The sequence below is a fragment of the Ranitomeya variabilis genome, chromosome 8, assembly GCF_051348905.1.
Source record: "Ranitomeya variabilis isolate aRanVar5 chromosome 8, aRanVar5.hap1, whole genome shotgun sequence".
In the NCBI taxonomy this organism is placed as follows: Eukaryota; Metazoa; Chordata; class Amphibia; order Anura; family Dendrobatidae; genus Ranitomeya; species Ranitomeya variabilis.
Window position 1 is genome coordinate 177,898,580 of NC_135239.1, and position 18,308 is coordinate 177,916,887.

The 18,308-nt window shown below is 43.6% G+C and overlaps 1 protein-coding gene across 4 annotated transcripts in view; it reads left to right on the forward strand.

The window, feature by feature from the left end:
- Positions 1 to 18,308, forward strand: part of VGLL4 (vestigial like family member 4) — a 77,463-nt gene that overhangs the window by 19,106 nt on the left and 40,049 nt on the right. Inside the window, exon 1 of one of the 4 annotated variants that reach the window (XM_077276684.1) lies at positions 16,945 to 17,435. The exons of the other annotated variants lie outside the window; for them this stretch is intronic. Within the exon in view, the coding sequence (XP_077132799.1) occupies positions 17,354 to 17,435 (82 nt within the window). The 5' untranslated portion in view covers positions 16,945 to 17,353. Of the gene's footprint in view, positions 1 to 16,944; positions 17,436 to 18,308 lie in introns of those variants that run through there. 4 annotated transcript variants of the gene reach the window in all.

Sequence of the window (18,308 nt, forward strand, 5' to 3'; positions counted from 1 at the left end):
TATCAAAACTGTGTGTATACTGAGGAAAGGACATCATTGTGTGGGGCTCATCATACTCTATAGGAGATACTATGGTACTGGTGATACCTGTCACGATGTGACACGACCCAACGGGGGGGGTCGGTCAGCAGACGGCGCAACACACACACACACTCACATACACCGGGATGGAAATGGGGAGAGGAAGGCCCTACTGATAGAGAATTGGGGGATGGTCACCACCTGAGCTCAAAGCTAAGCCTGTCCCTGCACTCCCCTAACGCCCTAAGTGGGTCCTCCCCCCCCCACCTTCGGGAACCTCATCCCTCACTGTCACCTAATACTGCCCTGACTAGTGCACTGGCCGGTAAGGGGCGCTAGCCTCACTACTGCAGATACTTCCAGACACCGCTGCCAAGCTCAACACCACAGATGACACAGAAATAGGGCTCCGAACACCAGAGGTAGCTGACACCAGAGAGCTGCAACTGCACAGCTTGTTTCCATAGAGAAACTCTATCACCAGCAGTCAGCTGATGCATCAGGTGACCATTTAAAGGATGGTAGGAGTGGTCACCACCCACATCAGCTGACCCAGCAACTCTGCAGTTACAGCAGATTGCCAGCGAGGGAAAAACTGACATTGACCCCTGCTGGTCCTGAAGGGAAAAAAGCTTCATTTAAAACAGTGAAACCAGAGCTGTCATGAATCCAAAAATGGATTGTGACAATACCATTTTGTGTGAGGAAAAATAATGGGCTTCACTAGGAAATGTAATTTTTTGTGGTTGCACATAAGACTGGCTGAAGTTAACATAAAATAAAAATTGCTACGCCTGCCATAATCACTACATTTTCACTACCGCTCCACTAACACGAGGAGCTGTGAGACGCCCATTCTCATGATCACTGTGGGATCCCAGTGGTTGGACTCCCAGATATCATACGTTTACCACTTAAAGCGAACCTGTCACCCCCAAAATGGCTGGTGAGGTAAGCTCACCGGCACCAGGGGCTTATCTACAGCATTCTGTAATGCTGTAGATAAGCTGCCGATGTATCCTGAAAGAGGAGAAAAAGACGTTGGATTATACTCACCCAGGAGCGGTCCCGCTCCGATGGGCGTCTCAGGTCCGGTACAGCGCCTCCCATCTTCATTCCATGACGTCCTCTTCTGGTCTTCATGCCGCTGCTCCGGCGCAGGCGTACTTTGTCTGCCCTGTTGAGGGCAGAGCAAAGTACTGCAGTGCGCAGGCGCCGGTAAGGTCAGAGAGGCCCAGCACCTGTGCACTGCAGTACTTTGCTCTGCCCTCAACAGGGCAGACAAAGTACGCCTGCGCCGGAACCGCAGCGCGGAGACCAGAAGAGGACGTCATGGAATGAAGATGGAGGTGCCGGAGCGGACCTGAGACACCCATTTGACCGGACCGCAGCGGGACCGCCCCTGGGTGAGTATAATCTAACCTCTTTTTCTCCTCTTTCAGGTAACATCGGGGGCTTATCTACAGCATTACAGAATGCTGTAGATAAGCCCCTGATGACGGTGGGCTTACCTCACCATCGATTTTGAGGGGTGACAGGTTCCCTTTAAACCACAAATGTCAGGATAAATGTATAATCCCTGCGAGTCGGAGCACACCGATCCCCACTGATCATGAGATCTCAAAGCTCCCTGTGTTAGCGGAGTGGTGGTACACATGCTTTATTCTAACCCTAGTGCATGTGGTCTTTAGACCCCGTGTTCTCTGGATCAAGGGTGGTGGTGTGAGGGTTCAGCTGCCAGATCCCAAGAGAACATATACTCAACATTTACCACCAATGCACAGTGCAGGGACCATGTAGGATGCCTTCATTAGAGAGGAACAAAGATGTTATGTGCGGACTGTCTCTTTCCATTGACAGACTGCAGGCTCCATAAACAGCATTTGTGTTCTGATAGAATCTGGTTGAAGGCTATACATCCTTTATTGGTCACTTTGATTGTACTTGTCAAAGGGCCGTATTGGATGATAAGTACCGTATATATTCGTCAGTGATGTATAGAGAATCTGTCTGTGCTGTAAACTGGGTTCTCAGCCTAACTTCTCGATCTCAAGCACTTGCAGTGGGTCCAGTTTCATAGGGATCAATAGAACCCATCCATACATTTTTTGCAGTGGGAGAGAACTCTAGAATATCCGTATCCAAGGATGGGGGACACATACATACAAACTCTGTGCAGATGTTGCTCCTGGTCGGACCCTAGTGCTGCAAGACAACAATGCTAACCACTGAGCCACCTGATGTCTGATAATGACTTCCCTGGTGATTCATTTGCTACGACAAATTTCTACCCATAACGTCCACCAGTTGACTGTATACAAGTTGAACTGTTCACATGGGCCGAAATGAATTTTTGGGTGGTGGTATTGCTCATTCTGCCCCCATACAGTGTGCTTGTTGTCACATCCCCTGTTTGCAGGGGCAGAACAATAATTGGAATCATTCATATGTCCATTAATCACCCGACAAGTGATTTGCCTGTGTACATGTCCCAACGATCAGGCACTGGCATGTTTATGGATGCATCTACCCTAATTAGCAGACCCTCTTTTTTTTTTGGTGGCTATATAGCTCTTTTTCAGGTGGGTAAAGGAGCGTACCAGCCTGAAGCCTATAGATATCATGTGCACATACCCAAAAGGGGTCTTTGATTGAGCGTCTCCATTGCACGCTGGCCTTCAGTATCTGTCCTCTGACGCCCAGCAGGACCATGCACAATTCCTTTTCATTACAATAGGACTTTGCACAATACTTGCTGGACTGCGAACGGCTGCCTTAGCATTGTACTGCCTCATGTGTAGTGGTGTCTGTCCATGCCCGCGGTCAGATCGGAGGGGAGAATCTGCCTTCGCAAGCTCCTATAAACTGCCTTATTGAATCGTTTCTTGGAGTCGCCATGCATGGAGGCCTTGCATTTGGGACAGTGGTCCACCAAGACGCTGTTGTACACTCTATTTGGTCTGCTTCAGCAGAACTTGTATTGGCTAAAATCGCTCATCATGGAGCATCATTTTAAAGTTTGCACTAGGCACCAAAGTGGGATGGCATGGACTTCATGGTGAGGAATGTAACATAACACATTTTTGTTGGAGTCTACGGTGACTGCAAAGTTCAACTTTAGTCTGGAGAGCTTGACATAATCCTATATTACGAAATTGCCCCTTGAATTCCATGGACGTGGCAATGTACTAGGTTTCCATTTAATGTGGTGTTTGAAAAGCTGGACTCTAAGTTCACTGTCCAGAGAGACAAACCCTAAATAAAAGGTACTCCTATATGGGGAGTAAATACATTATTAGACAACTGCTTCCACTTTGATGTTCCCGCTTTATGTAAAAATCTTACATACCAAAAAGTTCATCTGAACCAACGTGACTGTCGGAGGAGGAAGTGGAACGTTGCAGACGGGATGCTGCTTGTCCATTGTTCCACATGTGTTCTCACCGGCTGCTTTTATGTACTGCTGTCTGACTTCCTCCTTACCCCCAGGCCAGAGCATTTGCCACAAGTCTGGCATGGCACATGTTGACTAACGAGGACAGGCTGCAGCGGAGGATTTCATTGTGACGGTGACACATGTTTCTAGGGCAATGTCTTATGATGTCAGACTGTGAACGGAGACCCTCTTAATTTTCAATGTTTAACTGGCTTAGAGCGTAAAAATACCTTCCTTCCTCAGGTTCCTGTTTTTGTTTTTTTTTGCCTTGATCTTCAGTCTAAGACCCTTTTTCACATGCATCATTTGTCTGCTTGTGAATAAAAATTACCGAATGTCTCAAGAATAGGATGGAAGTGGTTGAAACCTCTTATTTAATGTACTCTGCTAGAAGACTTGTGTTCTGCTCATGTTCCTGGCAGGCCGCAGCGGCCAATCCCTAACTCTTGAACATTCCCTTGGAGCAGTTTTTACTTCCCTTTGTTAAACAGAATTGAGAAGGAATGGGAGACTGGTTAGACAAGATCATTCCCAGTTCCACAATGGAACAGATAGTAATTCAGCATTCCACCATTTCTCCTCCCACCCACCAAGGATCTGTAGAAAACTTCTCAGGTCGAGGACATGGACAACTAGTTTGGAAGCATTTCTGTAGGTCCTCGGAGGTGGAGCAATGGAGGGTGTCTATGGCAGCAGACACACCAGACCTTGATATGGCCTACAAGACCTATCTACGTTCTCCATATTAACCGAAGCTTTACGTTTTCTGCATCCATGTGACATGTCCCGGGACAATTTATAAGCATTAGTTCGAATACATATAAAGCACCTCAATGGTTCAGTGTTAAGCCTTTGGGACAAGTTTGCAGTAAAATTGATAGCTTTGTCCATGCATTGCAGCATGGGAATAGAACTATGGCCTTTTTTGTGTTTTGAGATTTCAGACTTGCCCCTCGTTTTTTCTTTTCTAGTGTGTATCATTGACTTGTCCTATAGCGACATCTGGAAGCCACCCTGGTTCTCCTAAAGTCATGAAAATTTCGCCAGCTAAGATAAAAAAAAAACCAAAGAGATCAAAGAGATCCCTAGTAGCCATGTTTAGCCCCGAAGTGAGTTATTTGTGAAATTTGAAGTGGATCGAGAAGAATTTGTTGGTGTTTTGGTTTCAAGTCACATTTGTGGGAGAAACCTGACACAATAGTCCTGTAATGATGCTGAAGACCTCATCGCAATGCTGAAATACCAGAGTCTCATGTGACTACATTCTTACCTGTACAACCCCCTTTGTATTGTTTAGAAAGTGCTAGTTACACTGATCAACCATAACATTAAAACCCAGGTGAGCGTTAATGGTCTTGTGAGGCTTTCCTGATTATGCACTGCTGTGTTCTTACCAAGGAGGACAACTGGTTGACAGGCGACAGGATCATGGGCGCCTGAGTTTCAGTGATACTTGTGGGGAGTAAAGTCTAGACCATCTGCTCTGATCCATAGTAGTTACCATCCCGGCACAAGAGGAGCGACATGGTGACATAATTTTACTGATGTTCTGTAGGCCTCAAGTCTAAGCGGTGGGGCAGGGAGATCAGGGCTCCCTGCTCCACCATAGGGTTGAGATGTGTCAGCATGCGATGCACACCAATACAGTTAAGAGTGGTGGTCACTTTGAGTGGGCCTGGGGCGACCGCTCTCTTGATACCCCCAAATATCCCAGGTAGGTAGGCTACTAGGGATGGCGTTTTCTAGTAATATGCCATCACTTACTAAGATGGAGATACCCCTTTTAAGATGTCAGCAACTTCTCCTAAATCCTTAATACAGAACAAGTCACCTGGGACAGTTTTCTGGACCCTTTTACGCCAGTTTTACCGCTGAGACACTTTTAATAAATCTTCCCTTTTGTGTTCTATGATACATTGAGGCAGAAAAATGCAGTTACGGTTAGGTGTGTCCTGCTCCAAACCTGTTCTTCATAAGAGGTAATCTAATAATTACCTGCCCTCTGAAGATACTGCCTGCCGGAGCTTGTTTGACATGCATAAAATATCAGACACCCCCATCCAACTTTTCCAGCGCCATGTTAGGAGGTTCTTCATAATTCAGCGATCTCATGGTCGGGAGCATTGCAAAAGAAACACTGGAGAAGATTTACATGGTGTAAATCAGTGAGCAGAAGACGGGAAACTTTAGATAAACCACAAATGCCATAATATCTGTTAATTTAGGTTTTTTTTAATACTTTTTATTTTAACTTTGGACCTTTTATTAGGTGTTACAGTCAATGAATGTAGGCGTGGGGGTTCTCCGTAATGGAAACTGATGAGGATTGCGAAAAAAGTGCAGATTTTGGAAAGTTGAAGCTGGCGTACAAAATCCCAGGAGTTGGGGGGCCAAAACCTATTATAGGCTATGTTCACACTCGGCTTTTTTCAATGGCTTTCTTTCGGCAGCAAAACTTGCTCTCTTGGCAGTAAAGAAGCTGCAGGAAAAAAAGCAGATTTTGCACGTTTTTTCCTTGCTTTTTTTTTCTGCTTTTGTCATGCTACATTTGTCTTTTATGCATTCTGATAGTTAGTGCAAAAATAAAAATCTGATTCTACTTCATCAGGTTTTGGCACAAAAAAAAAACGCAGCAAAAATTGATGCCTGCATTTTTTTTTTTTTCCCCCACCATCCATTACTTTCAATGGGTGAAAAACGCTGAAAGAAATGACATGCCCCATTCTGCAAAAACCATGCAAAGCACAAAGTCCTGATGACAAAAAGTAAACTGCGTGCATGAGATTTCTGAAATCTCATAGGCTTTGCTGGTACTGTAAAACGCAGCTGAAAATTTGCATAAAATAACTGAAAAACTGCTTCGTGTGAACATAGCCATAGAATTGATGGCTTTTTTTTTTTACGTCTCTGCAGTTTTGTAAGTGACATGGCTGCTTTCCTATAAAATTAAAGTACTGTGATCTCTCTTTAAAAAAAAAAAAAAAAAAAAAAAAAAAAGCGCATTTATAAAAAGGTGCAAATGAAAAATAGGTAAAAAGTAAACAAAAAGGCATAAATGAGATAATGAATCGGGTCTATTGACTCCAACCGGACTGGTTCTGTTCTGCTCTAGTCCTTCTGATGGACTTCTGGCGAGGGGGAAGGGGTAAAGGCAGGGCTACGTGACTGCTGCATCCAAGCATTGGCCGCAAAGAATGGCGGTAGAATGGAGGAACGCCAGCGGTGTGGATGGAGAATGTTTTTAGCGTTTGTTTTGTAATTTTAGGAGATTTTGTGTGTATATATAAATTATCTATATCTCTATCTCTCTCTCCCCTCCAGTTTCCCCCTACAGGTAGATATTCTTATGACATCTCTTAGTGACAAGTGAGGCCCCTACTGCAAAATTTAACACCTTAGAAGAAAATGTTAAGTAGAGAGCAAGGAGACTAATAGGCCATGCAGTGCTCCTCTGGGAAATTTAAATATGCAAATAACCTCCTTCAGAGAGGAAAAGGACTGGACCTTTATTGCCACCTATAGGATCTAGCAATACTAAGTCAATCAACCTTTTCTTGAAACCTTGCCAAGTGACTTGGGATAAAAGCCAAATAAGTAGTGATGAGTGAGTACACTCGTTGCTCGGGTTTTCCCAGGCACGCTCGGGTGACCTCCGAGTATTTGTTAGTGTTAAGAGATTTAGTTTTCCTCGCCGCAGCTGAATGATTTACAGCTACTAGCCAGCCTGAGTACATGTGGGGATTCCTTAGCAACCAGGCAACCCCCACATGTACTCAGGCTGGCTAATAGCTGTAAATCATTCAGCTGCGGCGATGAAAGCTAAATCTCCGAGCACTAACAAATACTTGGAGGTCACCCGAGCGTGCTCTGGAAAACCCGAGCAACAAGCATACTCGCTCATCAGTAGTGCACATATTTCGTGGTGTTTGCCCCTCATCAGCGCAAAGAAAGAGATCTGATTTGTCTGGGTGAGATGTCTCTTGACAGAGGAGTCTAGAGGGTAACGTCTTTCGCTGTGGAGAGCTGCCTAGCGGGTGTAAGGAGACTTATTGGCCATGTCTGACCCGCCATTACCCAAATTATTTTCCCTCAACTTAGAAATATCTCAAAACGGGGACTATTTTATATAGGAAAAAAAAAATGAAACCCATTTCTGGAACAGAACCCATTGTTTTTTTTTTTTTTTTTTCAAAGCCTCTGGGATGCACAAGGATGATGCCAATTAGATTTTTCCATCCCTTCTACATTTCCTTTTTTTTTGCATGCATACAAATTGGACTTTTCTATAGCTTGTGTAATGGCCCATTAATGCATCATCGGCCATAATAACGATGACATCTGGTAAATACAGTAATAATTACCGCAGAACATGATTTGCAGAATATTTATCCGGTACTTCTGGACTTTGCGTTGTACATTTGGGAGATGACTTTCTCCGTCTGTCTGAATCTAAATATTTGCATTTGACTCCTGGGAGTTTATTGCAGGTTGCTGACAGCGGGGTGAGGTATTTGAGGAATGCTTGCTGTACTAATAGCATCCACCAGGTGGGGCTGTGGGCACATGGATGCCGGCTGCAGCCCTTTCTGCTGTGTAATCTTATGACTGTCTCATTTCACGTTTATGAGATGTTTAACTTTCAATCTTTTTCATAAATCGTAATTCCCTAGTGTGGTATTTATTATGGTAGATGGAATATCGTCTCTGGTTTCCAAATTGTGCTGTGTGATTTGAGTGCAAGAATTTCCTGTACTTGTAGTCCTTTTTTAACTGTACATGTTCATTTTGCGCTCCGTTCACATTGGCTTCAATATTAAATAGAAACCGTTACGTCAATGCCGCTTTTGTTTGTTTTTCCAAGGGATCACAACTGATGGACCTGATTTGACTTGAAGGGACTTGTTTACTGGTCAAACCAAGCACTCTGTGCACCCTTGACGTGGCCAAGTTCACCTTCCCATCTACTTGTTTCCCATTCATCTCTGCCCTTCTCTGGATTTATAAAGCCAGAGCTGTCAATCAAAATGGCTAATAAATTAGGCGAAGGATAAAGGGAAACAAGTAGGTGGGAAGGTGCACTGAGCAGACTGGCCACCACATTGTGCTCCAATCACCTGTGCTTGGTTTGAACAGTCATTCTGTGCTGACTGACTCCCTTATAAAAGGAGTCTGTCGGCCCAAGCTGACCGTATAAATCACCGCCTTGTAGGGGATATAGCACATATAGATATCACACCCGTAGTGCGTTTAAATCTTTGCCTTTCTCTACAGGAACGGAAGGATAATCAAATTTTCTAATTGGGTTGCGGCCAAGAGTCTCGGTGCCCCCTCGGTGCGGCCAAGAGTCTCGGTGCCCCCTCGGTGCGGCCAAGAGGCTCGGTGCCCCCTCGGTGCAGCCAAGAGGCTCGGTGCACCCTAGGTGTGGCCAAGAGACTCAGTGCCCCCTCGGGCCCACTGGTTTTGCTTCCCTCTGCCTCCTCACTGGTCATTGGTTGGCCTGAACTCTCCCTGCACTCTCACTCCAGGCAAGTCAGTGCTGTCAATCACCATGGGGTGCTGTGGCGCACACCTGTAATCCTAGCTTATGGGAGGCTTGGGCTGTGGGATCACTGGTGCTTGTCAGTTCTGGTCCTTCCTGTGCTATGTGGATCAGGGGTCTTCTCTGTCCTCAGTATCATTATGGTGACTCTGGGCCAGCTGCTTGGAGACACTAAGTTGATGGAGAATGGGGTGTCCTTGGTTTAAAAAAAAAAAATAAAATAAAAAATCCAATCACCACTGATGGAGCATTTCAGAGACTCATTTTCAAGAACTAATGGGGTTCCCAACAGTCGGACCTCTACCGATCTAGAAGTCATACCTCATAGGCATCCCAGTGGATCCATGGATTGTCTTCAATTTGGGGAGCTGTCCTGGGAGCTATACACTGACCTCAGCCGTGTCTGTGCCCTAAGACCACGGATGCAGCTGAGTATAATGGTGGAGGGAAGGGCTGATGGGTCGTTCCTCAAGCGTTCAGTGTTTGTAAAGACAGAAGGTCCTGCTAGTACCTTAGGGTCACGTGTCAGTCTGTGGTTATGTGACTGGCAGTGAAGAAAAGGGAAGAGGAGCAGGACACAAGTACTTGTTTGTTATGTCTGTATTAATGTAGCAGAGTTGTGTGATCTATTGGTGTAGCAGAGCTGTGTGTGTGTATTATAGCTGAGCTGTGTGTGTATTGATATAGCACAGCTATGTGTGTATTATAGCTGAGCTGTGAATGTGTACAGTTGTGGCCAAAAGTATTGACACCCCTGCAATTCTGTCAGATAATACTCAGTTTCTTCCTGAAAATAATTGCAAACACAAATTCTTTGTTATTTTTATCTTCATTTAATTTGTCTTAAATGAAAAAAACACAAAGAATTGTCCTAAAGCCAAATTGGATATCATTCCACAGCAAACATAAAAAAGGGGGTGGACAAAAGTATTGGCACTGTTCGAAAAATCATGTGATGCTTCTCTAATTAGTGTAATTAACAGCACCTGTAACTTACCTGTGGAACCTAACAGGTGTTGGCAATAACTAAATCACACTTGCAGCCAGTTGACATGGATTAAAGTTGACTCAACCTCTGTCCTGTGTCCTTGTGTGTACCACATTGAGCATGGAGAAAAGAAAGACGACCAAAGAACTGTCTGAGGACTTGAGAAACCAAATTGTGAGGAAGCATGAGCAATCTCAAGGCTACAAGTCCATCTCCAAAGACCTGAATGTTCCTGTGTCTACCGTGCGCAGTGTCATCAAGAAGTGTAAAGCCCATGGCACTGTGGCTAACCTCCCTAGATGTGGACGGAAAAGAAAAATTGACAAGAGATTTCAACGCAAGACTGTGCGGATGTTGGATAAAGAACCTCGACTAACATCCAAACAAGTTCAAGCTGCCCTGCAGTCCGAGGGTACAACAGTGTCAACCCGTACTATCTGTCGGCGTCTGAATGAAAAGGCACTGTATGGTAGGAGACCCAGGAAGACCCCACTTCTTACCCCGAGACATAAAAAAGCCAGGCTGGAGTTTGCCAAAACTTACCTGAAAAAGCCTAAAACGTTTTGGAAGAATGTTCTCTGGTCAGATGAGACAAAAGTAGAGCTTTTTGGGCAAAGGCATCAACATAGAGTTTACAGGAGAAAAAAAGAGGCATTCAAAGAAAAGAACACGGTCCCTACAGTCAAACATGGCGGAGGTTCCCTGATGTTTTGGGGTTGCTTTGCTGCCTCTGGCAGTGGACTGCTTGACCGTGTGCATGGCATTATGAAGTCTGAAGACTACCAACAAATTTTGCAGCATAATGTAGGGCCCAGTGTGAGAAAGCTGGGTCTCCCTCAGAGGTCATGGGTCTTCCAGCAGGACAATGACCCAAAACACACTTCAAAAAGCACTAGAAAATGGTTTGAGAGAAAGCACTGGAGACTTCTAAGGTGGCCAGCAATGAGTCCAGACCTGAATCCCATAGAACACCTGTGGAGAGATCTAAAAATGGCAGTTTGGAGAAGGCACCCTTCAAATATCAGGGACCTGGAGCAGTTTGCCAAAGAAGAATGGTCTAATATTCCAGCAGAGCATTGTAAGAAACTCATTGATGGTTACCGGAAGAGGTTGGTCGCAGTTACTTTGGCTAAAGGTTGTGCAACCAAGTATTAGGCTGAGGGTGCCAATACTTTTGTCTGGCCCATTTTTGGAGTTTTGTGTGAAATGATCAATGTTTTGCTTTTTGCTTCATTCTCTTTTGTGTTTTTTCATTTAAGACAAATTAAATGAAGATAATAATACCAAAGAATTTGTGATTGAAATCATTTTCAGGAAGAAACTGAGTATTATCTGACAGAATTGCAGGGGTGTCAATACTTTTGGCCACAACTGTATATCTGTGTTCATTGATGTAGCAGAACTGTATGTGCATTGGTGTCGCAGAGATGTGTGTGCGTATATATAGTACATAGATATAATAATCTGTTTAGGGGTGTGCATTGATGTAGCAGAGCTGTGGTATTGATGTAAAATAGTTGTGTGTATTATAGCTGAGCTGTGTGTATGCGTGTGCATTGATGTAGCCGCGAGCTGTGTGTGTATTGGTGTCATAGAGGTATGTATTGATATATTATATCTGTGTGGGTGAACATCGATGTAGCAGAGCCGTGTGTATTGATTTAACGGAGCTGTGTGTGTATATCTGAGCTGTGTGTGTATTGTATCGGAGCTGTGTTTATGGCTGTGTATTGATGTAGCAGATCTGTGTGTATTGATGTAACAGGTGTGTGGGTGTGTATTTATATAGCAGAGCTGTGTGTATGGCTGTGTAGTGATGTAGCAGAGCTGTGTGTATTGATGTACTAGCAGAGCTGTGTGTGGGAACATATGGAAATTGCTTTGGCACGCTAGATTCACCGCTGTACGGGTCCCTCTTTCTCATTTTTAAAAGTTGGGAGGTAGACACTAGCTAACCAGTGGTTAGGTAATACCTTGTAATTGTGGGAATAATTCTTGACACTGACTTCCTTATCAATCGCAGAGAGTCTAAAGTTGAGGTATTGTGAGAGATAATGGCAGAGAGATCATTAGGTCTCCATAGTCTGAGCTTCCTGGATCCTTAGGGCTGTGACCTGGAGATAAGGTCTTGGGGTCACCCCCACCTTTAGGTTCCTGCTTTACTTTTTGGTTTTTCTGTCCCTATTTCTGTAGGTTGTTCATTCTAAATGTGGTATGTAACAGCTAGAGATGGCCTCCAGGGGGCGCTCCTTAGCTAGAAGTGAAGGTCTTGGTGACGTAAGAGTACATACTGGATAAACCGGACATGTAGAAGGTTCTGTATGTTTTTCTTTAAAAACGTCAGAGCGGTTGTGGAAAGCAATCCGTTCTTCTGGAAAGGACGGGACTGTTATAACAGGTGCTGCCCATTACCCAACCTGTTATTAGTTCCTGAAATAGCCGACCCCATGAGGCTGCGATAATGCTCTTTCCAAATCTCGCAGACATCGGGCTTTATGATTGAATCCAAACTGACTTAATGAAGGAGTCTATTAGGACCCCGGAAATAAGGCCGCAGAGCAAAGTGCGTGGCAGTGAGGAAGCTCGGTATTCTGCGTGGTGTAGTGAGGATTGCCTGCGGCCCATGAAGCAAATGTCTGGGTTACAAGTATTAATACCCCTTCGAAAAAGTAGGATTGCCACCTTTTGTGCCAACTCTGCAAAAATAATATTTATACTCGCCTAATGCTAAAGACCAAGTCCTCTTCTCCGGCCACAGGCGGGATATTGGTGATGTCATTGTGCCGCCGGCATCTTGTACATCTGCCGCCGTCTGTATCCTACAGGATAGAGTGTTTGGGTAGGGGGATCGGCCCCGCGATCCAACCGGATCACCGCCATGTTGACGCAGATTGAAAAGTAGAAATAAAATGAACGATCATGTGAAACTGGCTAATGAAGTGAGAGAATGGCCAAGACCAATCATTGACCGAATTCATCGTTTGTTTTTTTTTTTTTGTGCCAATTTTTTCAATATGACACATGGTGTCTATGAAATTTGCTCAAGATAAAAAAAAAAAAAAATCTTTGTGTTTTTTTATTGTATTTTTACATTTTTTTGCACTTTTTTTTTATATGGAGCAAAAAGTCACACGTTCCACTAAAATGTCCTAAAGTTGTCCCAACCATTTCAGATGTACATAAAATCACTCCAGGGGAGGAGGGCTGCAGTACATCTGCTTAGAATAAAAACAAACCCAAAGACCTGTGACTTTGTAAAAAGTCCAAATTGGTGCGTGTTACGGAAACATCTGGAAACCACAAACATCGCCTACAATGACAAACAGAAAAATGAAAAAATGAAAAAAAATAAATAAACGGGTACGAATACATTTAGAAAACTAGAAATTAAAGGAACAAGGTGCAAATGAATAAACTACGAGAAGGCACAAACGCAATAAGCAGGACCATTCGTTCTTCTCTTGTCATGGCTCCTCACTACTTGTAGCCGATCAGATCGGTGAAGTTCGGACTCTCGGCGCCCACTGAGCGGCTGTGTGAAGGGTCGGCAACACAGCACCTTGCGTTGTCTAGTGGTTGTAAATGGTATTGCAAGGAGAAGATGATAAAGTCCTGGAAAACCCTTTTAAGGAGTGGGTCCACCTTGCTCTTTGAGAATGAGGAACCTCTAGAGGGCCCCTTTGTAACCATCGTTGACTTGTTTGACTGCTCGGCACACTTCTACAGAGCGTACTTGCCGGCTAGTAGAAGTGTTCATAGCAGCTCACCAGAGTTTATTGCCTTGCTGTACAGGAGTCGGTGGCCTATCGCCTACTTCATGTGCATATCTCCGTACATGTGCTAATTCCCACCACTGTGATTGCTGATTTCGATCTTCCCTATGATGACTCAACTACATCTGTACAAACATCTGCAATCTCTCAGTGAGGTCTCCTTATAACAAACCACATCCTGGTGTGTGAGCAGACACAATAAAAATCCCCTGCGCGGCTGCCCGGCTCTGGCCTCACACTTTATTACTCTCTGTTCTCTCCAGTTTTCTGTTCTCTACAGAACATCTATCCTGACGTCCATGTTGTCCTACTCTAGGAACCTTCTTTAGATGCCACCACGGTGCACTATACACGCAACAAGGGCATATGAACACCAAGGAACCATGGGTCCACCCCGCACAGGACGAACTCTAAACCTGAGGCCTCCTGCTAACAGTCCCACCGATATCACTGTTCTTCTATCCTCCTGCCAGATGGGGCAGTATGCCGGCTAAATAAATGAGGGTGGTTTTGAAAATCTGGATTATTTTTTATTTTTCATGCCTTTGTCTAGCCACATCCCCATACCATTGAAGGATTATGCAGTAACGATGCCTTGTTAAGGTACCCATGGCTAATGCTACCCCCTTATACCTTCCAATGTGCATGAACATTTTGTTTGAGCGTGCATCTGTTCTAAATTAGGAAAAGGTAATAATCTCCTGCCAGACACTTTTGGCGGTGGCCCATTTCACCTTCAGGGACCCTGTAAGCACAAAATGGACTGTCTGTGCGATTTAGCAGGTGAAAGAGTTGTGTTCCTGTTAGGTGTAGGAGAGTCTGTCGGCACAGAATGACTGTTCCAACCAAGCACAGGTTCTCGGTGCACCCTTGACGTGGCTGAGTAGTCCAGTGCACCTTCCCATTTTTTTTTTTTTTTTTTTTTTTTTCCCCTTCCATCCATCTTCACCCTCTTCTTCCTTGATTTGAGAGGTTTAAACCAGCCAGAGTATGACGGAAATGGAAAAACGAGAAGGTGGGAGGGTGTTCGGCCACACCAAGGGTACACTGAACGCCTCTGCTTGATTTGAACAATACCTTTGTACTGGCAGATTCCTTTTTCAGTGATTTTGTGCTGTGAAAAGACTTGAGTGGCACAAGTGCTGTGGTTTGGCCACAGCGTGTGAACGCAGCCTTAAACCAGGGTGTTTAGTGTTGAAGTTCAACATGTCCATTCCTACTTTGTTTTTGGATTTTTTTTCTTACTGCAGGGAATCCAACACGGTCAGTTGGGGTGTAACTAGAATTCAAAGGGCCTCATTGCAAAATGAACTGGGCCCCCAGCACATAATGAGAGGAGACTGGTATAACTGGGCCCCATAGAGGCTGTCACAGCGATGGTTCTAGATCAGTGTAGTTCTAGCCCCTCGGTGCAGTTTTTTTTTTTTTTTTTGTGAAGGGGGGGGTGAAGGCGGCAGATGGAGTCACACCACATGTTTTTCCTGCTGCCAAACAACCTGTCCACATGGCGTCGAAACAGAATTTAGCAGCTGTTTAATTACTAATCTGACAGGTGGAGATAAACCAACAGAACCTCCTGGGATTCTCTCTTTCTCTGATTTTCAGTTATTTCATAAATGCCCTAATGGCGGCTGCATCTTCTGGTCTGTATTATGCCGATGTTTTTCCCGACCTCCTTGCCTCTCTTGACCTGAGCCGTAGGCATACCTTAGCTGGGATCATGAGATCCGGAGTTGAGCCGGGAATTGCTGCCATAATCCGGGCAAAAAATACGGGAGGATAGAAAATTTGCCTCTAAATTTTTTAAACCTTTTTGGCTGCCATGGGTCAATATTCGCCGACATTTTCAATGACTTTTACCTTTTCATTCTGAGCTGTCAGATAAGGGGAGTCCCAAGTAGAAAGCCCCTTATCTGAAGTATACGTATGCCCCAATAGGAGGTACAGCTCTGGCAAAAATTAAGAGACCACTGCAAAATTTTCGGTTTGTCTGATTTTTCTCTTTATAGGTATATTTTTGAGTAAAATGTAAATTGTTCTTTTATTCTATATTCTTTTTATTTGTCTGCAAATTGAGATTCTGGTTTGGCTATTATCCTAACTCAAGTGACAAGGCTCGTTAAAGGGTCGACATTGACTGTTAGGATTGCTACCTCCAATAGGTGGCACTAGAGTTCTAGTCCTCTTCCTCTCTGAAGAGACAATTTGCATAATAAAATATAAATATTTACGAAGGAAATGATGGTAGGTAAATGGTGTATAAGTAACAAATACAATGACAGCAGTTCATCTCAGTAACACCTACTCAGGGTGTACGCAGGTACACTGAAACAGAATTAACAGTTATATGCAAGCAGAATGCAACGCGATTAACCTTTTTCTATGCATAAATCAATAATAGGACAGTGTTGTGCCAGTACTTTAGTAACCGCCTACTCGGAGCAGTAGAGGCCTTTTCTCCTAACTAACCTGACCTCTTATAAGATAATTTATTTATATGTGCATATATATTCAGATGTAAGATGGTACTGGTATGTCTTGAAACTGACATAGAAAGGTCCTTGCTAGGCTGAGTCCCGAATTATTAGAAATGCTGTCTTTAAGCTCTTAGGGAATGCCGATCTCTCCAACGCAGGGTTTCTGTAAGTTCTTAGAGATAGGAACGCCATCCTGAAGCTCTTAAGCACTGCGCGATACAATGGCGCTATATAAGCGAGTGTGATCCGTAATCTTTCCTAAATTGTTTGTGGGCAGATGGCATAGTGTCCTGGTGCATCTGTGGTAGGTGAAGATCGTTGAAGCCCCGGCTTGTAAACGTAGTGTTGCTCTAATGGTGTACAACAATTTTTTATTTTTTTTTGTCTTGTACAAGATATTTTTTAAAAAAAGAGTATGCCTCCATAAATCTCGATGACTTGCAGTAGAAATCTGGTGTATTTTGTTGGACAGGTTGTAATCCCTTCCATTTGTATATACCTGGGTCTGACCTGGAGGAGGGGGCTCCGGCTCTGCTTTGTGTCACTCTCTTGCTTTGACACAGTCTCTTCTTACAAACACTCTTGAGCATTTGGAGGAGGCTGATCTTCTGCTGAAAATATCCCTGACATGTGAGCCGCTCCAGGGAATCACTGAGCATGCTCCCTCCTCCCAGGCTGTTGGGGAGAGGAAGCTGACTTACATTGGAGTCATACCAGGCATAGGCTGCGTGTCAGAGCAGTGAACTTGCAGCGGGGCTGTGAGAACTGACTGGCTTTGTCTTCAACACTATATATATATATTTTTTCTTCCTTTTTTCTTTTCTTCCACAACCTGCAGAAAGTAACCACGGTCTGGTTTAGCCGAAACCCCCCCTACACCCCTCCTTAGTATTGCCAAGGCAGAGTCGTCACCCCTTCCTCTAATCGGATTTTGCTTTGATTTTTCATGTACTTTTCTCTGCTTTTGTTGTTGGAGGCTGGGCCTTTCTGTCTTGTGAAATCGTAGGGAGAGCCGGGATCTGTTCCGAAAACTGTCCGCTGCTTCTGTCTTTTTAATTTTTTTTTTTTTTTTTGTGGGTGAAGCGAGAAAGCTGGTCTTTCCTGCATACCCAATAATAAATGCTGTTTATGAAGATGGATCTGTTGAACTACCAGTACCTGGACAAGATGAACAACAATATTGGCATCCTGTGCTATGAAGGTAAATGCTTAGCCTTACCCTTAACCCTAACCCTGACCCTTAAATCTAACCCTTATTTCCACCAGTTTTAGAAGTTTTATCTTCTTTTTCACCTCTCGGCAGCACACCCCTGGTTTGTTTATTTGCATTGTACTTCGTTATTAGGAAAGTTTGCAGCAGGGAGTTGGTTTACTTTGTGTTTTTTTTTTTTTTTTTATTTCTCAATATTTTCTTATGTTTTGTGTTTTAAGTGGTTTTATATACCTATGCAGAATTTACCGTGTATCATTTAAAAATTATTAATAAATATCCATATTTTTTAAATTGGAAACTTATGCATGAGAATAGATGCTTCAAACACGATTTGTTCTATATCATTTTTCCATTTGTTACATTTAGCTTTTTTTTTTTTTTTTTTCAGCATACTCCCATTCTACTGGTATTTACCCTACAATCAGCACATATACATTGTGTATGTGTGTGTTTGGATAGCTTTTTTTTTTTTCCTTTTTTTTTTCTTTTGTAACATTAGAGGTCACAGATCACAACACTGAACACAATTTCCCCTTTGTCTACTGTCCTACTTCCTGTCCAGATCTGCCATTGAAGGATGTGTCCTACACACAAGTCCCTTGTGGAACGTAGTACATTTATGCCAGACTACTATTTTTAAACAACTCTCTGAATTCGATTTTTTTTTTTTTTTTTTTTCCTCTTTTCTATTACGTTTGTGTGCACTGTTATCTTTATTTTTATATCAATTTTTTGTTGTCGCTGTAAGTCGTGCTTTACCTCTGGTCATTACCTATATGGGAATATATAATATAAAATATATATATATACAAACTAAGGGTAACTTTTAGGAACTTTTTTCCTTTGTGCTAGTTTTAGTTG